The 21,286-nt window shown below is 48.2% G+C and overlaps 1 protein-coding gene across 3 annotated transcripts in view; it reads left to right on the plus strand.

Moving 5' to 3' along the window:
* LOC141258694 (uncharacterized) overlaps positions 1-21,286 on the plus strand; it is a 202,892-nt gene that overhangs the window by 152,333 nt on the left and 29,273 nt on the right. For all 3 annotated transcript variants that reach the window (XM_073673703.1, XM_073673702.1, XM_073673704.1), the window contains 4 exons: positions 7,052-7,143; positions 7,223-7,298; positions 7,393-7,469; positions 7,580-7,664. In XM_073673703.1, the coding sequence (XP_073529804.1) occupies positions 7,052-7,143; positions 7,223-7,298; positions 7,393-7,469; positions 7,580-7,664 (330 nt within the window). The remainder of the gene's footprint in view (positions 1-7,051; positions 7,144-7,222; positions 7,299-7,392; positions 7,470-7,579; positions 7,665-21,286) is intronic.

Genomic DNA, 21,286 nt, shown 5'->3' on the forward strand with positions numbered 1-21,286 from the left:
TTGCTCTTATCCTCAGCCTCCACGACCACTATACCACCAGGGTGACCGTGGTCCATGTTGCCAGCATTGCAAGTTCCTCTGTCCTAATTTTTGGCAGCTTTTGCTTGGAAGGCATAGGCAAAGACTATGGGAGACCCACTCCCCAATAATGGGAATAATGTTTTTAATATGCTGTACTGCATGGCTCTTGTAAGGGGCATTAAAATCGTCTTGTTAAGCTACTGTGACCTCCACGTCTCTTCCACAGGGCGTTGATATTGTCTTTTTATTCCACTGTAACCTCCACCATTCTTCCAAGGGTCGTTAATATTGTCTTTTTATTCCACTGCGACCTCCACCACTCTTCCAAGGGGCATTAAAAGCGTCGTGTTAAGCTACTGTGACCTCCACGTCTCTTCCACAGGGCGTTGATATTGTCTTTTTATTCCACTGTAACCTCCACCACTCTTCCAAGGGGCATTGATATTGTCTTTTTATTCCACTGCGACCTCCACCACTCTTCCAAGGGGCATTAAAACCGTCTTGTTAAGCTACTGTGACCTCCACGTCTCTTCCACGGGGCATTGATATTGTCTTTTTATTCCACTGTAACCTCCACCACTCTTCCAAGGGGCATTAAAACTGTCTTGTTAAACCACTCTGAACTCCACGTCTCTTCCAAGGGGCATTAAAACCATCTTGTTAAGCTACTGTGACCTCCACATCTCTTCCAAGGGGCATTAAAACTGTCTTGTTAAACCACTCTGAACTCCACGTCTCTTCTAAGGGGCATTAAAACCGTCTTGTTAAACCACTCTGAACTCCACAGCTCTTCCAAGGGGCATTGAAATGTTGTTTTTAATAAACTCTAACCTCCACGACTCTTCCAAAGGGCATTGCATTTTTTCCTAATTTTAGTCAGCTTTTGCTTTTCAATGCATAGGCGAACACTAAGGGAGACCCACTCCCCAATAATGGGTAGAAGGTTTTTAGCACGCTGTAATCCACGTCTGTTTCAAGGGGCATTGCAGTGCCTAATAATTTTTGGAAAGCCTTCCATTCCCTGCTTAGGCCAACAGTGTACAGGAGACCCAGTTGCTATAAATGGAAAAAACGGTTTAGTTAAGGCCCTCTGACCTCCATGTCACTTCCAAGGGGCATTGGAGTGCCTCGAAATTTTTGGTAGGCATTGCATTCACTGTATGCCTTATAACTGTGTAGCTGAACCGCTCCTTTTGGTACAGAAACATATCCTACAAGACATGTGTGGTTGGCTGGCCTGATATTGATGTGAATGGTCCCTGTTCCTCCTGCTCTTTCTCCTTTGCCACCACCTCATCCATCATTCATCACCTGAAGCTTTGTTTTAACGGGAGTCATAGAACTGGGATAGTAGCAGGAAAACATCCAGCAATCCTCGAAGGAGGTAGAATATGCGCCAAAACGCTGACCACCTCAGGCCTAGCTGCTACTACATACATGCGCTTGCATTCCAAGGAACAGAAAGCTAAGGAGGTGGATGGCCTCATGATCATGAATAATTTACTCGTTGTGTAGGAGGCCGACCACTGCTGCTGTCTACCTTCTGAACTTTGTGTTGAAGCCTGATTGACCCAGGACCCGCAATCCTCTATGTCTGGAGGACGTGTTGTATCCCAGTGTCCAACTGTGTCCCGGCTTCCACAATATTAACCCAGTGTGAAGGCGTCAGTGAGATGGACCATTCCTGGCCACATTCACTTGTCCACGTGTTTGTGGTTAGGCTGTCCTTCCCACTAAATGCACTGGGGAGGGCACAGGTAATGTTTTGGTATGCGCGCTTGTGTATAAGGCGCACCGGGACAAATAGGGGAGGCTGGGGACCGTTTATGGACACCCGGCCACCCCCACGCGGCTGGGGACTGTGTGTGGGCACCCGGCCGCGGGGCGGCTGGGGACTGAGTATGGACACCCGGCCGCCCCCTGGCGGCTGGGGACCAAGCGTGGACACCCGGCTGCCGGGCGGCTGGGGACTGAGTATGAATACCAGGCTACCGACGCCGCCATGACGTGGTGGCCAGATTCCACCTCCACATGCCTAAAAGGCCCAATTTCAAGTGCAAGCAAGCTAGCAGTATGGTATTGCAGCCTGGGGGTGGGTGGGTGGCAGGCTGCATAGTTGCGCTTGTATTGCAAGTTATGGGGGAGGTACAATTGAACACTGTCCTGGTCTTTACTCCTCTTTGGTCAGACCTCATCTGGAATACTGTGTACAGTTTTGGGCACCACATTTTAAAAAACACATAGACAAACTGGAGCAAGTTCAGAGAAGAGCGACCAGAATGGTGACTGGTCTGCAAACCCTGTCCTATGAGGAACGGTTGCAGGATTTGGGAATGTTTAGCTTGCAAAAAAGAAGACTGAGAGGAGACTTAATAGCTGTCTACAAATATGTCAAGGGCTGTCACATTGTAGAAGGATCATCTTTATTCTCATTTGCACAAGGAAAGACTAGAAGCAATGGGATGAAACTAAATGGGAGGAGACACAGATTAGATATTAGAAAAAACTTTTTGACAGTTAGGGTGATTAATGAGTGGAACAGGCTGCCACGAGAGGTGGTGAGTTCCCCTTCAATGGACGTCTTCAAACAGAGGCTGGACAGACATCTGTCTGAGATGATTTAGTGAATCCTGCTTTGAGCAGGGGGTTGGACCAGATGACCCAGGAGGTCCCCTCCAACTCTACCATTCTATGATTCTATGATTCTATGACAAGGACTTGCACGGGGATAGTTGCAAGTCTGCATCTTCTGATGCGGCTAGGATCACTTCTGATGGGCACACTTTTAGGCAGTGACCAGGGTGTCAGAGATGCTTCCAGGGGTCTTCCCCATGCTGTTCCCATGTCTTTTTAGCACTGTATGCATGTGTCACACAGCACATGGCCAGATAAGGTTGTAAAATGTTAAAATGACATTTCCCGGTGAATGCATTTGTCACGGTTGAAAGCAATACAAACGTGCAAAAACGCATAAAAAATGCTACTTGTGAACATAGCCCAAGGTGTGGAGGAGTATTTTTGTTTTTGGTTATTTATTTTACCTTATACACAAGTCTTTACCCTGGAAAGGATGTTCCTTAACCCCTTTCCGACCTGGTCAGTAATAGTACGCACCAGGTCGGGAAGGCCGGTTCAGCGGGGGCTCCGGCGGTGAGGCCGCACTGAAGCGAGCACATGTCAGCTGATTATTGGAATCGCAATCCACCCACGGCTGTTAACATGTTAAATCTCTGACAGTGGCATTTAACTCGCGCTTCCGGGAGTCCTAAGCCCCGCCCATCAGTGACCCCTTCACGTGATCGCGGGTCACCAATGGGTGGGCATGACAACTCAGGGTCTGCAGCAGACGCCTGTGGTTGTCATGTCTCAATTGCTATGAGCGCCACCTAGTGGTCAGCGCTCATAGCAAGTGAGCATTTCTCCTGCATACAAGCGATCTGCTCATCGCTTGTATGCAGTAGAAGCAATCAGACAACTGCTGCTTCTAGTCTCCTCTGGAGACTATAGAAGCAAGCAGAAAGTGTAAAAAAAAAGTTTTAAAAAAAAAAAAATAAATAAATATATAAAGGTTTAAGTCACCCCTTTTCGCCCCATTCAAAATAAAATATATATATATATATATATATATATATATATATAAAAAAAACCACATACACATATTTGGTATCGCCGCGTTCAGAATCGCCCGATCTATCAATAAAAAAGAAGAATTAATACAATCAGTAAACGGCGTAACGAGAAAAAAATTTTAAACGCCAGAATTAAGTTTTTTTGGTCGATACAACTTTGCAATAAAATGCAATAACGGGCGATCAAAACATCGGATCTACCCAAAAATCGTATCAATAAAAACGTCAGCCCGGCACGCAAAAAATAAGCCCTCACCTGGCCCCAGATCCCGAAAAATGGAGATACTAAAGGTCTCGGAAAATGGCGTCATTTTTTTTTGTTTTTTTAGCAAGCTTTGGATTTTTTTTTCACCACTTAAATAAAAAAGAACCTATACATGTTTGGTGTCTATGAACTCGTAACGACCTGGAAAATAATGATGGCAGGTCAGTTTTAGCAATCTGTGAACGTGGTAAAAAAAGGACCCAAAAAACAACTGTGGAATTGCATTTTTTTTGCAGTTTCACTGCACTTGGAATTTTTTTCCCATTTTCCAGCACACGATATGGTAAAACCAGTGATGGTGTTTAAAAGTACAACTCGTCCCGCAAAAAATAAGCCCTCACATGGCCATATTGAACGAAAATTAAAAAAGTTCTGGCTCTGGGAAGAAGGGGAGCAAAAAAGGAAAACACAAAAACAGAAAGACCCATGCTCGTTAAGGGGTTAACATATTTCACAGGAAAGCACTTTCACTTTCGTTTTTGAACGTTTTATTGTGAGCCTGTAAAAGTGGCTTAATACCTCTGACCACGTTGTTGACAGCAGTGACCTGGGGGTCAGAAATGCTTCCAGGGGCGATCCCCATGCTGTCCCCATGTCATTTGAGCAATGTCACTATCGTTTTGGGCACTTTTTAGGCTTTCTACAGAGTGCCGGGGGAGCCGCCGCAAAAATGTTCGGGTCTCCCATAGACTAACATTGGGCTCGTTGCTCGGGTCGAGCACCTGAGTATCACAGTGAGCTCGGCCCGAGCTTCGAGCACCCGAGCATTTTAGTGCTCGCTCAACACTACTCATAACCATATGTGAGAAAAAAACGTTCCGATATCTGTACCGAAAAAACGGACAAGTGTCATGCAAGTTTCATGAGAGTGCCATGCGATTTCAACATGGGAATTTTCTCTGTCACTTACACATAGTTTTCAAAGGGAATATTCTTCCCTACATAAGTAAGTATGTGTGTATGTATTTGTATGTATATATATATATATATATATTCCGGGGTAGACTGTGATGAGCATAGCGGCGCCAGGCAGGTCTTATATACACCTGATGACGCTGTGCGGCCAGCCAATCACTGTATTCAGAACCCTTTAAATTTTTCACTCTGTTTCAATGCTGCCATTTGGTAATGACTGAAAAAAACAGAAATGTCGAATTTTTTGCAAATTTATTTAAAAAAAACCCTGAAATATCACATGGTCATAAGTATTCAGACCCTTTGCTCAGACACTCATATTTAAGTCACATGCTGTCCATTCCCTTGTGATCCTCCTTGAGATGGTTCTACTCCTTCATTGGAGTCCAGCTGTGTTTAATTAAACTGATAGGACTTGATTTGGAAAGGCACATACCTGTCTATATAAGACCTCACAGCTCACAGTGCATGTCAGACCAAATGAGAATCATGAGCTCAAAGGAACTGCCCAAGGAGCTCAGAGACAGAATTGTGGCAAGGCACAGATCTGGCCAAGGTTACAAAAGAATTTCTGCAGTACTCAAGGTTCCTAAGAGCACAGTGGCCTCCATAATCCTTAAATGGAAGAAGTTTGGGACCACCAGAAGTCTTCCTAGACCTGACCGTCCAGCCAAACTGAGCAATCGTGGGAGAAGAGCCTTGGTGAGATAGGTAAAGAAGAACCCCAAGATCACTGTGGCTGAGCTCCAGAGATGCAGTAGGGAGAAGGGAGAAAGTTCCATCACCTCAGCCCTCTACCAGTCGGGCCTTTATGGCAGAGTGGCCTGACGGAAGCCTCTCCTCAGTGCAAGACATATGAAAGCCTGCATAGAGTTTGCTCAAAAACACATGAAGGACTCCCAGACTATGAGAAATAAGATTCTCTGGTCTGATGAGACGTAGATAGAACTTTTTGGTGATAATTCTAAGCGGTATGTGTGGGGAAAACCAGGCACTGCTCATCACCTGCCCAATACAATCCCAACATGGAAACGTGGTGGCAGCAACATACTATGGGGGTATTTTTCTGACTGGTTGCAATTGAAGGAAACATGAATGCGGCCAAGTACAGAGATATCCTGGATGAAAACCTCTTCCAGGGTGCTCTGGACCTCAGACTTGGCAGAAGGTTCACCTTCCAACAAGACAATGACCCTAAGCACATAGCTAATATAGCAAAGGAGTGGCTTCAGAACAACTCTGTGACCATTCTTGACTGGCCCAGCCAGAGCCCTGACCTAAACCCAATTGAGCATCTCTGGAGAGACCTGAAAATGGCTGTCCACTAATGTTCACCATCCAACCTGACGGAACTAGAGAGGATCTGCAAGGAAGAATGGCCGCGGATCCCCAAATCCAGGTGTGAAAAACTTATATATACAGGGTGGTCCAAAAGTAGGTGGACAGAAAGTGTAATAAGATTATGAAGGGGGAGATTTATCAAACATGGTGTAAAGTGAAACTGGCTCAGTTGCCCTTAGCAACCAATCAGATTCCACTTTTCATTCCTCACAGACTCTTTGGAAAATGAAAGGTGGAATCTGATTGGTTGCTAAGGGCAACTGAGGCAGTTTCACAGATCTAGTTTTCACAGATAGATCTCCCCCAAATCTGTTTTCTTTTCAGATAATTCAGATAACACATAATGGCAAATAATTTAAATACAGATCAAAGAAAATGGATTTTGACAGAGTATTGGAAATCTCAAAATGCTGAAACCGTTAGACCAAATTGGGTTGAAACATTTGGTACTCAAGCCCCAAAGAGGCAAACCATTTACCGCATTCGTGACAAATTCAATGCCACTGGCTCAATCCTTAATGCTCCAAAAACTGGTCGGCCCCAAACAGTCTGTACAGAAGATAATAAACAACTTGTTGCTGAAACATTTGTTCAGAGTCCAAAACAGTCCACCAGAAGAGCCTCTTTGGAATTGGGAATTTAACGAGCTTCTATCATGCGAATCCTGAAATCTATTGGGTGGAAAGCTTATCGTCCACGTCTAATTCATGGTTTATTGGAGGATGATCCAGACAGGCCGCTGCAATTTAGTGTCTGATAAATCTCCCCCTTCATAACCTTATTACACTTTCTGTCCACCTACTTCTGGACCATGCTGTATATGAGAGAGAGGTCATGTACTCAGTTACTGTGTTTCTCCCACACTGTGTTTCTCCCACAGATGGACTCAATGTAAGAAATCACCTGGAGAGATGTCTGGCTCCTCCGTATTCCCCGGATTGTTCAGAGGAGAATGTCTCGGAGAATAATCAGGTAGATGACTCTATCTTCTCCCCCACTTACGACCATAAATCACTGATTCGTGGCTTATTTCACATTTTCTTGTATTTAGGGTGAGGATCTAATTGATATTAAGGTTGAGGTCATAGATGAAGAAGAGGAGACAGATTTCATGTCCGAGCAGCAGTGTAAGGAGGGGGACGTGCATGTCTGTTAGAGGGTCACCTAGATACTTCTCCCATCACCCCATGTAACAATCTCTTATCCGGCTGTTTCCTACAGATGGACTCTGTGTTAGAAATCCCCCGGAGAGATGTCCGGCTCCTCCGTATTCCCAGGATTGTCCAGAGAGTCACAAGGTAGATGAAGCTGCACCTCCTCCACATCTATATGGGGGCGCGGTCAGAGATTTGGGGGCTTCTGGTGATGTCTGTTGTATTGTACTGAGCTGTTATACATGTGATATCAGGGTGGAGATCGGACCATCATTAAAGTGGAGGATGAAGAGCAGATGATGGACGTGAAGGAGGAGACTCCAGGAGATGATACCGCAGGTATGTAATAATGGGGTCAACGTTGCCTTTTGTGACGCTCCACCTTACAGCTAAATTATAGTGACATGTAACAGTGAGACTGAGGTGTACATACACACACACATGCACTTTCCACATATAATATACACTGAGCAAAAGGATAAGAATGTTTGAACTTCTGACGTTCATGCTCCATATCTCACCATCCACTACTGCTTCGAACGTGAGACTCCCATAATTTTATAGACAACCACCTTGGCTATCTAATACATAAATTTTACTTACAACTATTTAGCATATGATTAGTTATGCAGATTCTTGTCACGTCACTGCGTTGTTACTGTTTTGCTATTAAAAATCTAAATTTTAATTTTTATTATTTTGTTAGTATTTTGTAAATTCACCTTTGGCTTTCAACACTGCCAGAATCCTTCTGGGCATGCTCTCAATCAGATTCAAACATGTCTCGACCAAAATCTGATCCCAGGTCTCTTCTACACACTTTGTGCATACTGGTTGCGTCACTTGGGTATGTATACAGCTTATTCTTCACCTCTACCCACAATTGTTGGATTGGGTTGAGGTCTGGAGACTGTGGAGGCCAATCCAGCACCTCTACTTTATTGTCATTGAACCATGTCTTTGCCAGTCTCAACATATGCTTTGGGTCGTTGTCCTGCTTGAACACTATGTCGTCCTTTTCAAACCCATAGTACTAGAGTATACAAAGTTTCTTTAGCAATGATTAAAGACCACACGGTCTGAAACGCGTCTGCTCTGACCAGACCCTGCTCGGGGTTGTGGCATTATGCCATGTGCCACATGCGTGCTTGTATTTTAACTTGCTACAATAAAGATTGTTTGGATTTTATGGGATTCCTGAAGCTGGATGCATACCTTCCTTTGATTGATTGCTTTTGCTGCCGCTCAGCTGGCTTTCCGGGCTCCAGGACTTCCAGGGGTGAGCTGACTTTGTATCTGTTTGTGAGTATCATGCAAGATGAGTTACTTCGTATGAAAAGCAAATAGCTCAGCACTGAGACAACCATCGATCCTGGTCAGGTATCCAACACCTTTGGCTGCGAATCAACCCCATAGCATTAGGCTTCCTCTACCGAACTTGGCGGTTCCTTCAATTTCTCAATCCGTTAGCCCCTTTTTTTCCTTGTTTCTTCCAGACCCATTTGCACCAATCAGAGCCTAGTCTATTGACTTTCATCTCATCGCTCCAAATTACCCGTTTCCAATCTTCTACTGTCCAGTTTTCCTACTCTTTTGCAAACTCGAGCCGACGCTTTTTATGACAACATAAGGAGGCTTCTTCACCTTTTATCGAGCCATCATTCCAGACTTCTGTAACATGCATAGCACAGTACTTGCATGGGCATCTGTGATCTCACTATTACGAAGCATACAGTGGTGGCCAAAAGTATTGGCACTCCTGCAATTCTGTTAGATAATACTCAGTTTCTTCCTGAAAATGATTGCAATCACAAATTCTTTGGTCTTATTATCTTCATTTAATTTGCTTGCAAGGAAAAAACACAAAAGAGAATGAAGCAAAAATCAAATCATTGTTCATTTCACGCAAAACTCCAAAAATGGGCCAGACAAAAGTATTGGCACCCTCAGCCTAATACCTGGTTGCACAACCTTTAGCCAAAATAACTGCGAACAACCGCTTCCGGTAACCATCAATGAGTTTCTCACAATGCTCTGCTGGAATTGTAGACCATTCTTCTTTGGCAAACTGCTCCAGGTCCCTGATATTTGAAGGGTGCCTTCTCCAAACTGCCATTTTGAGATCTCTCCACAGGTGTTCTATGGGATTCAGGTCTGGACTCATTGCTGGCCACCTTAGAAGTCTCCAGTGCTTTCTCTCAAACCATTTTATAGTGCTTTTGGAAGTGTGTTTTGGGTCATTGTCCTGCTGGAAGGCCCATGACCTCTGAGGGAGACCCAGCTTTCTCATACTGGGCCCTACATTATGCTGCAAAATTTGTTGGTAGTCTTCAGACTTCATAATGCCATGCACACGGTCAAGCAGTCCAGTGCCAGAGGCAGCAAAGCAACCCCAAAACATCAGGGAACCTCCGCCATGTTTGACTGTAGGGACCGTGTTCTTTTCTTTGAATGCCTCTTTTTTTTTCCTTTACACTCTATGTTGATGCTTTTTCCCAAAAAGCTCTACTTTTGTCTCATCTGACCAGAGAACATTCTTCCAAAACGTTTTAGGCTTTCTCAGGTAAGTTTTGGCAAACTCCAGCCTGGCTTTTTTATGTCTCGGGGTAAGAAGTGGGGTCTTCCTGGGTATCCTACCATACAGTCCCTTTTCATTCAGACGTCGACGGATAGTACGGGTTGACACTGTTGTACCCTCGGACTGCAGGGCAGCTTGAACTTGTTTTGATGTTAGTCGAGGTTCTTTAGTCACCATCCGCACAATCTTGCATTGAAATCTCTCGTCAATTTTTCTTTTCCGTCCACATCTAGGGAGGTTAGCCCCAGTGCCATGGACTTTAAACTTCTTGATGACACTGCGCACGGAAGACACAGGAACATTCAGGTCTTTGGAGATGGACTTGTAGCCTTGAGATTGCTCATGCTTCCTCACAATTTGGTTTCTCAAGTCCGCAGACAGTTCTTTCGTCTTCTTTCTTTTCTCCATGCTCAATGTGGTACACACAAGGACACAGGACAGAGGTTGAGGCAACTTTAATCCATGTTAACTGGCTGCAAGTGTGATTTAGTTATTGCCAACACCTGTTAGGTGCCACAGGTAAGTTACAGGTGCTGTTAATTACACCAATTAGAGAAGCATCACATGATTTTTCAAACAGTGCCAATACTTTTGTCCACCCCCTTTTTTAGGTTTGGTGGGGAATTGTATCCAATTTGGCTTTAGGACAATTCTTTTTGTGTTTTTTCATTGAAGACAAATTAAATGAAGAGAATAATACCAAAGAATTTGTGATTGCAATCATTTTCAGGAAGAAACTGAGTATTATCTGACAGAATTGCAGGGGTGCCAATACTTGTGGCCACCACTGTATGAGCCACCTCCACTGCCATGTTTGTTGCACCAGAACCTTGTGATGAACCGACTTATTGGCTCCGATATTTTGCCTGGACATCCACCACTTGGCTTTTGAATGGATGGATGGATTTAATTTTGTATTCTTCCAACTGTCGTAGCACTCACATGATGCAGTTTGTGTATTTTCTTGGTCGAGAGACCACTATCAATGAGCTGGATGATGCGGTTTCTCTTTTTTTGGAAAAATCTTTTTCATGGCTGCTCCTTGATTCAAACCAGTGACCTTTCCCTTGGGAATCAACCTAATAACACACTGATTTATTAGGGAATATGAGAACAAATTGTATTTTGCAGTATACAGGAAAAAAAAGATTTTTCCACCACCAGGAGCAAAACCATAACAATGCAGTGACAGGACAAGAATCTGCATGACTAATCATATGCTAAATAGCTGCAAGTCACATTTATGTATGAGATAGCCAAGATGAAGGTCTATAAAATGATGGTAGTCTCATATTCGAAGCCACAGTAAATTGTGAGATATGGGGCCTGAAAGTCAAAAGTTCAATGTAACATTGTTACCCTTTTTTTTTTTTTTTTTTACTGGTCAGTGTATGTACAGTGTATATATATATATACACTGCTCAAAAAAATATCGGGGACACTGAAATAACACATCCTAGATGTGAATGAATGAAATCTTCTCATTGAATACTTTGTTCTGTAGAAAGCTGAATGTGCTGACAACAAAATCACACAAAAATTATCAATGGAAATCAATTTTATTAACCAATGGAGGCCTGGATTTGTAGTCACCCCCAAAATTAAAGTGGAAAAACACACTACAGGCTGATCCAACCATGATGTAATGTCCTTAAAACAAGTCACAATGTGTGTGGCCTCCACGTGCCTGTATGACCTCCCTACAACGCCTGGGCATGCTCCTGATGAGGCTGAGTATTGTGTGTGGCCTCCACGTGCCTGTATGACCTCCCTACAACGCCTGGGCATGCTTCTGATGAGGCTGAGTATTGTGTGTGGCCTCCACGTGCCTGTATGACCTCCCTACAACGCCTGGGCATGCTCCTGATGAGGCTGAGTATTGTGTGTGGCCTCCACGTGCCTGTATGACCTCCCTACAACGCCTGGGCATGCTCCTGATGAGGCTGAGTATTGTGTGTGGCCTCCACGTGCCTGTATGACCTCCCTACAACGCCTGGGCATGCTCCTGATGAGGCTGAGTATTGTGTGTGGCCTCCACGTGCCTGTATGACCTCCCTACAACGCCTGGGCATGCTCCTGATGAGGCTGAGTATTGTGTGTGGCCTTCACGTGCCTGTATGACCTCCCTACAACGCCTGGGCATGCTCCTGATGAGGCTGAGTATTGTGTGTGGCCTCCTCGTGACTGTATGACCTCCCTACAATGCCTGGGCATGCTCCTGATTAGGTTGCGGATGGTCTCCTGTGGGATCTCCTGCCAGACCTGAAATAAAGCATCCGCCAACTCCTGGACAGTCTGTGGTGCAACGTTGGTGGATGGAGCGAGACATGATGTCTCAGATGTGCTCAATCGGATTCAGGTCTGGGGAACGGGCGGGCCAGTCCATAGCTTCAATGCCTTAATCTTGCAGGAACTGCTGACACACTCAATATATATATTTATACACACGTGGTCAAAATTGTTGGTCCCCCTCGTTTAATGAAAGAAAAACCCACAATGGTCACAGAAGTAACTTGAATCTGACAAAAGTAATAATAAATTAAAAATCCATGAAAATGAACAAATGAAGGTCAGACATTGCTCCTCTGCTTCCACATGAAAGAGGCCTGGACAGAAATGATGGGACCCCTGAAAATAATGTGACAAAAGGGACATGATAAATCAAGTTGTGTCCAGTAATTATCATCACAGGGGTCTACAGTCCTGTAATCAATCAGTGTGCCTGTATATAGGGCTACAGATACTCACTGTGCCTGTATATAGGACTACAGATACTCACTGTGCTGTATATAGAGCTACAGATACTCACTGTGCTGTATATAGAGCTACAGATACTCACTGTGCCTGTATATAGAGCTACAGATACTCACTGTGCTGTATATAGAGCTACAGATACTCACTGTGCTGTATATAGAGCTACAGATACTCACTGTGCTGTATATAGGGCTACAGATACTCACTGTGCTGTATATTGAGCTACAGATACTCACTGTGCTGTATATAGAGCTACAGATACTCACTGTGCTGTATATAGAGCTACAGATACTCACTGTGCTGTATATAGGGCTACAGATACTCACTGTGCTGTATATAGGACTACAGATACTCACTGTGCTGTATATAGAGCTACAGATACTCACTGTGCCTGTATATAGAGCTACAGATACTCACTGTGCCTGTATATAGGACTACAGATACTCACTGTGCTGTATATAGAGCTACAGATACTCACTGTGCCTGTATATAGGGCTACAGATACTCACTGTGCTGTATATAGGACTACAGATACTCACTGTGCCTGTATATAGGGCTACAGATACTCAGTGTGCTGTATATAGAGCTACAGATACTCACTGTTCCTGTATATAGAGCTACAGATACTCACTGTGCCTGTATATAGAGCTACAGATACTCACTGTGCCTGTATATAGGCTACAGATACTCACTGTGCTGTATATAGGACTACAGATACTCACTGTGCCTGTATATAGGGCTACAGATACTCACTGTGCTGTATATAGAGCTACAGATACTCACTGTGCCTGTATATAGAGCTACAGATACTCACTGTGCCTGTATATAGGGCTACAGATACTCACTGTGCCTGTATATAGGGCTACAGATACTCACTGTGCCTGTATATAGGGCTACAGATACTCACTGTGCCTGTATATAGGACTACAGATACTCACTGTGCTGTATATAGGACTACAGATACTCACTGTGCCTGTATATAGGACTACAGATACTCACTGTGCCTGTATATAGAGCTACAGATACTCACTGTGCCTGTATATAGAGCTACAGATACTCACTGTGCCTGTATATGACGCGCCCCTGGGCCTGCTGTGTCGCGCAGCTTCTCGCGCACGGGGGCTTACCCGGAACCGGATCAGATGAGGGTTGTAGTCTCCGAGTGGCGGGGACCCGGTCCGTGCCCAGGGAGTCAGACTCAGTGTGTGGCAGTCTTGATAGATGTTGTTTGAGTGTCGACTACGCCACCCGTTGATTTGCAGCTATGGAGCTGCCGCTGCAGGGCAGACCGCTGAGGCCAGTGTAGAATTGTGCAGCGTGATAGTATAACCCCCAACGGGAGGGGTATGGCCTCAGGGCAGCCGACGTGGAAGATGGGGGTAGCAGGAACCACTCAGAGACGGTGCGGTGTAATTCAGGGTCTTTACTGGTAACAACGATAGACCCTCCCGGAGTACTTGCTAGCGAACGGGGCCTGGTCAGTCCTTGAGCAGATGGGATCTCCCCTGGCCAGGCGGAGTTGTAGGCCTCCCAAACTGACTGTACTCTTCTGGCTACCTTGCTAGAAGCGGATATAAGTAGCCCACGTCCCTGAGTGTACTGTGTGGTGCTCACCCGTATGGCCGGTGACTCGGGGCCTTCTATTGGCTTCCGCTCCACGATGGCGGTGCTGGTCCCACCCGTGTGACCGTGCCTTCGGGTTTCTGGGCCTGAGGACCTGAAATCCCCTGCCGGTCGGCTTCTGCTGCTGGGTAAGAGTTAGTCCCCACAGCCTCGGACGCCGGGTCCGGTAAGAAAGCTTCTCAGTCAGGGCGAGCTCTGCAGCTGCCAGCCCCTGACTCGTAGTAGTATGGCTCCCACTGAGCTCCAGCTGTTTCTTCCTATGACTGTCTCTTGTCTCTACTCTCCTTGACTCCTAACCCTGCTTCAGCCCCGGGTTTATATAGGGGAAGTTCTTCCCCTCCCAAGACTGGGCAGGAGGTGTGGCATGCACAGGATCCCTGACCAAAAGACCTCCCACCTGCTCTCAGACATAACATCTCTATCACTGTGGCAACCAGACCCCTGGGGTGTCACATTCCCCCCTAGTGAAATTTAGTACTCCGGGACTAAACATATTTTAGAAAAACATAACAAGATAAAAACAATAATAATACAATAAGAAAAAGATATAAAGATGGTTACGGCATGTCCGTAACCGGGTGCAGTCTTTGAAGAAAAGCAAGGTGTCCATTTCACCAAAACAGGGAGACGTAACCAGGTAGGGGTTTGTACTACCCCGAGTCCTTAACAGTCTTTAGTCCGTCCTGGGTTACGCTCCAACTATGTACAAGGATTCCCGGTAAATCCACCAAGGACTCCTACAAATAACTAGAAACACAAAATTATACACAAGCAACAATACACAGGTAAACATAAATAAAACAATTTATACACTTCAAATCCTCCACCGTGCGGGTAACTGGCCTCTAGTGGCCCTAGTGGACCTACGGAGCTGACTGCCTAGCCCTGAACTACAGGGTGTAGGAGCTGTTAAGGGTAAACTGGGCAGCTGTCTACCGGCTCTTTGGCTCACTAGGGATATGGCAGGCTCACTGCAAGCAGAGGGTTGATCCTCCTGGTCTGCGGGTGTGGGGTCTTCTGCCTCCTGGACCGGCTGTTCTTCCAGCTCTACCTGTTGCTCCGTAGGTGCTTGGGATGCTGGTTGGAGGAAGGTGAGTACGGGTACCACAACTGCACCATTGACTTGAGTCCAAGACCGAGGGAAGTCCCCGAGCACAGTACTAACCATATCTTCCCTTTCATCTACGGGTCGATGGTCTTCTTGTTCCTCTTCAGGGTTCCTCAGTTGTTCGGGACACTTCTTCAGGTGGTCCCGGGATACAATAGCTGTGGTTTCCCCTCCGTCTTTACTGATGGTACAAACCTTCGGGTTCTCGTGGCTTGAGGGCAGTACGGTGTACGGGTCCTTTTCCCACTGGTCGTCCAACTTGTGGAGCCGTCTCTTCCTCTTCAAGACCTGCTCTCCGGGTACCAGGGGAACAGCGGGAGCATACTGGTTGTAAGTTTTCTCTTGTCTTTCCCTAGCCTGACAGAGACTTCGCTCCACGCTCTCCTGTACTCTCCGGTACTGCTGCTGCCTCTCCGTGTCCCAGTCTGTTTCTGGTGAAGTGTCCTCGGGTGTCAGGACTCCCATTTCCAGGTCAACAGGTAACTTACCAGGTCTTGCCCTCATTAGGTAAGCCGGGGTACAGTTGGTGGAACCTACCGGGATGTGGTTGTATAGGTCCACCAGATCGGGCAACTTCTCAGGCCACAGACTGCGTTCTTCCAGGGGCAACGTTTTTAAAAGATCCATTACCACCTGGTTCATTTTCTCACAAAGTCCATTAGTTTGCGGATGGTAGGGTGTCGTCCTTATCTTCCGGCAGCCATACAGATTGCAGAATTCCTGGAAGACCTCCGCTTCAAAGGCAGGTCCCTGGTCCGTCAGCACTTGGTCCGGGTACCCGTGTGGACGGCAAAAGTGCTGCTGGAAGGCTCTAGCTGCTGTTTGAGCCGTTAAGTCCTTGACGGGGACGACAACCAAGAACCGGGAGTAATGATCCACGATGGTTAACGCGTAGACGTAGCCACTTCTGCTTGGGGTCAGTTTTACATGATCCAAGGCTACCAGTTCCAACGGTTGCCGGGTGACGATGGACTGCAGGGGAGTCTTCTGGCTGGCACGGTCCTTCCTTCTCAGGTTGCACGGGCCACAGTCTCTGCACCACTTCTCAATGGTTCCCCTCATGCCTACCCAGTGGAATCGCTCGCGCAGCAGGAACTCCAGCTTCTTCCACCCGAAGTGTCCAGCTCCGTCGTGGTATGCCTCCATCACCATGGCTGCGTCTCTTCGTGGCACCACTACTTGCCAGAGTAGTTCATGCGTCCGGGAGTTAACCATTCTGCGGCACAACTTCCCCTTGTAAAGGAACAGTCGACTCTTCTCTGCCCATAGTTGTTTGGCTTCCTCCGGAGCGTCTGGTTCAAGGCAAGCCTCCGGGCGAGTCAGCATCTCCTTCACCAGTCGGTCGGCAGGGTCGCTGTCTTGCGTTTCCGCCCAGTTGTAGTGAGGTAAGGGGTTCAACGTAGCAGCCTGCTTACTCCTTACCCGGTGGGAATACTGGATAGTCCCATGACGGTGGAACGCAGGGAGTTCAACTTCTTCCAGTCCCTCCGGATCTTCTCCTTCGTCCGGCAGGTTGGGCATCCTGGACAGGGCATCCGCGTTGGTATTGGAGCGTCCGGCCCGGTATTTGATTGTGAACTCGTAGTTGGACAGACGGGCCATCCACCTCTGCTCCAGGGCACCGAGTCTTGCCGTGTCCAGGTGTGTCAACGGGTTGTTATCCGTGTACACGGTGAACCGGGAAGAAGCGAGGTAATGCTTAAAGCGCTCGGTGACTGCCCATACTACGGCCAGGAACTCTAGCTTAAATGAGCTGTAATTCTCGGGGTTCCTTTCGGTGGGTCGCAGTTTTCGGCTGGCGTAGGCGATTACTCGTTCCTTCCCCTGCTGGATCTGGGACAGTACGGCTCCTAGCCCGATGTTACTGGCGTCGATGTAGAGGATAAAGGGCTGGCTATAATCCGGGTACGCCAGGATTTCGTCCCCCGTGAGGGCCATCTTCAGCTGGCGGAAGGACTCTTCTTCCAGCTCCTCCCATTTGAAGGGCGGCTTCTGGTTCTTGGCCTTCCGGGACTGGCCTATCAGGAGGTCCTGCATAGGTGCTGCCTTTTTGGTGAAACCGGGAATAAACCTTCGGTAGTAGCCTACCAACCCGAGGAACTGCCGCACTTCTTTTACGCTGGAGGGGCTTGGCCATTCCTTAATTGCGGTGATCTTATCAGGGTCGGGAGCCACTCCGTCAGCGCTCACCACGTGTCCCAGGTACTGCACCTTTGGTTTCAGGAGGTGACACTTGGAGGGTTTCACCTTTAGGCCGTAACTCGCCAGAGCTTCGAACACTTCCGCCAGGTGTTTCAGGTGGTCCTCATACGTCTTGGAATATACGATGACATCGTCCAGGTACAACAAGACCGTCTCGAAGTTTCTGTGGCCCAGACAACACTCCATTAGTCGTTGGAAGGTTCCTGGTGCGTTGCAGAGTCCGAACGGCATGCAGGTGAACTCGCTAAGTCCCATCGGGGTGGTGAATGCGGTCTTCTCCCGGTCCGCCTCTGCTACAGGAACCTGCCAGTACCCGCTAGTGAGATCCAAGGTAGAGAAGAAGTTAGCAGATCTTAAAGCAGCCAATGACTCCTCTATCCTTGGTAAGGGGTACGCATCCTTGTGTGTGATACGGTTGATTTTCCGGTAATCTACACACATCCTCATGGTGTTGTCTTTTTTTCTGACTAAGACTAGTGGAGCTGCCCAGGGGCTACAGCTATCCCTGATCACCCCAGCCTCCTTCATGTCTCTAAGCATCCCCTTGGCGTGTTGGTAGTGGGCAGGGGGTACGGGTCGATACCTCTCTTTTATAGGAGGATGGTCTCCCGTGGGGATGTTGTGTTCTACCCCCTTGACTCGCCCGAAGTCTAACGGGTGTTTACTGAACACTCTCTCGTACTCTTGAACCACCCGATAGACTCCTTGTTTCTGGTGTGCGGGAGTGGAGTCAGTACCCAGATGTAGTTGCTGACACCAGTCCTCCATGTTTTTCTTAGAGCCGTTACCTTCCTCCGGGTGAGATGGAGGCAAGGGTTCCACAGATTGTATAGAATTTTGGTTAATGGTATATAATTTAGCTAGCGTGGCATACCGGGGCAGATACACTTCCCTCTCCCCGATATTTATTATGCGAACGGGCACCCTCCCATGGCGTACATCAACCACCCCCCGTGCTGTCAAAATGGTGGGCCTACTGTCCGAGTAAACTGGTTCTACCATTGCCTGGTAATCCCTACCTCTCAGACCAATAGCTGCCCGGCACCAAATCATCATTTCACTTTTTGGGGGCATGGCAATAGGAAAAGGGTCACACATTCTTACGCTACCAATCTCACCGCCGGAGAGTTCCACCTGTTGCCGTCGCATCAGTGCCCGGATCTCTTTCTGGAGCACCCGCTGCTCGCCGGAGCTGGCGTTCTTGGCAACCTGCTGTAAAAGGAAAATCACCTCTGCAAGACAATTTTCAATTACATTAGTTCCTAGAGTTATTTTTGGGTGACTCTCATGTTTGTCAATATCTACAATGATCAGTCCCTGTGCTGCCAGTTCGACTCTACCGATTTTGATGGTCACCTCTTTAAATCCGATCTGTGGCACGGGCTGGCCATTGCTGGCGATGATACTCAAGTCGTCGTCAGGGTAGCGGGTAATATCCGAGTCATTCCAGTACTGCTTAAAGAGCACGTACAGGATGGTGGTGACCTGTGACCCGGTGTCCAGTAGGGCACTCATGGGAATGCCATCCAGTACCACAGGCAAGACTGGACGTCCTCCCACATATCTGTCGCGCCAGTTCGATGGGCCTGGTGATCTTTTTCCTGGGGGTTGGCCCTCTACCCCAGGTTGTGCCCGTTTAAAGAACAGTACCTTGCCATATGTCCGGGTTGATTGCAGCGGCGGCAGATGGGTCGTCCGTCCTCGCTGTATCGGTCACTGGGTCTTCCTCTGGCCGGTGGGGTCCTCCTTGGTCGACGCCACGGGATGTCCTCCGGTCCGGATGCCAGCTGGATCTTCCCTGGGGTGGAAACCTGTAAAGACTGCACAGTTCGGGTTAGCGCAGCAACGCTCTTAGCTAGCTCTTGGACCTGATGGTGTAGGTCTGGAGCCGGGTCATTGTCCAAAGCCTGCGCATCAGCTCCCACAGGCCCTGCCGACAAGGGCGCCGCCTCCTGGTGGTGAGTAATAGCTGGGCGCCTGTGGGTCATAACGCCACCCGGTGCCGGTTCTCGGAGCACCCGGATGGCTCTGTCCTTGAACTGTGCAAAGCCCAGATGGGGATCCTGTAAGGCCATCGCCCCCAACTGAGTTCGGTGGGCATTACAATACAGTCCCTCTATAAATTGTTCGGTCAACAGCCTGTCCTCGTTTCCCACTCCATCAGGGTCGGTCTGCTTAATGGCCCTCAGGGCCTCTTGTAGGTTTAGTGCATAGTCCCTTATACTCTCATGCGCTCGCTGCTTGCACCCGTAGAATCTAAGCTTAATCTCGGCTGAGGTGCGGGTATCAAAGGTATCCTTCAGCCGGGTTAGTATCCCTGCGACAGTCTTCCTCCCAGGTGGCCAGGATTTTACTTCCCCTTTGGCTGCCCCGGTTAGTTGGGCCACCAGGATGCTCACTTTTTGCTCTTCTGTGAGGGGGTACACCTGGAAGAGGCTATCCAGCTTTTCTCTAAAGTCATGCAGGGTATGTGACTCCCCTGAGTACTGGGGTAGCCAAGCGGCTCCCGGGATATAGGGCATGGTGAAGGGCATAACTGCAGCAGCGGTGGCGCTGGCGGGGGTTGAGGCAGTGAAGCTCTCCTCCGTATCCGACATCTTCCTCCCCCCTAGTGGACCGTGGCCTACCTTGCGATGATCCTGTTCCGTAGGCCGCGGCTCCGCAGTAGATCGTCAGGGTTGAGGACCTTCCGTCGCGCTCCGGTGACGTCGGCGTCTGCTGGGCTCCTTCCAGGACCTTACGCAACGTCCGGACGTGAGGCGGGGCTTCAGTTCTCGCGCGCTTTCGAAGTCCACGCCCCTCTTCTTCCCGCGCGGCGTCCTCAAGATGGCGTCCAATGGCGGGAAAACTCCACGGATGGCGGGAAGAAGGCCGAAGATGGCGCCGGATGGCGGGAAACCTCACCACTGGTAAGTTTGAACAGTCTTTGCTTTTCAGGCACGCAGTACCCGGTGGTTGCGGGCACGAAATCCTGCCGACTACGCCAAAGTTGACGCGCCCCTGGGCCTGCTGTGTCGCGCAGCGTCTCGCGCACGGGGGCTTACCCGGAACCGGATCAGATGAGGGTTGTAGTCTCCGAGTGGCGGGGACCCGGTCCGTGCCCAGGGAGTCAGACTCAGTGTGTGGCAGTCTTGATAGATGTTATTTGAGTGTCGACTACGCCACCCGTTGATTTGCAGCTATGGAGCTGCCGCTGCAGGGCAGACCGCTGAGGCCGGTGTAGAATTGTGCAGCGTGATAGTATAACCCCCAACGGGAGGGGTATGGCCTCAGGGCAGCCGACGTGGAAGATGGGGGTAGCAGGAACCACTCAGAGACGGTGCGGTGTAATTCAGGGTCTTTACTGGTAACAACGATAGACCCTCCCGGAGTACTTGCTAGCGAACGGGGCCTGGTCAGTCCTTGAGCAGATGGGATCTCCCCTGGCCAGGCGGAGTTGTAGGCCTCCCAAACTGACTGTACTCTTCTGGCTACCTTGCTAGAAGCGGATATAAGTAGCCCACGTCCCTGAGTGTACTGTGTGGTGCTCACCCGTATGGCCGGTGACTCGGGGCCTTCTATTGGCTTCCGCTCCACGATGGCGGTGCTGGTCCCACCCGTGTGACCGTGCCTTCGGGTTTCTGGGCCTGAGGACCTGAAATCCCCTGCCGGTCGGCTTCTGCTGCTGGGTAAGAGTTAGTCCCCACAGCCTCGGAC

This window comes from Phyllobates terribilis, unplaced genomic scaffold, assembly GCF_046119375.1.
Source record: "Phyllobates terribilis strain yellow unplaced genomic scaffold, ASM4611937v1 Scaffold_3__8_contigs__length_932513732, whole genome shotgun sequence".
Lineage (NCBI taxonomy): Eukaryota > Metazoa > Chordata > Amphibia > Anura > Dendrobatidae > Phyllobates > Phyllobates terribilis.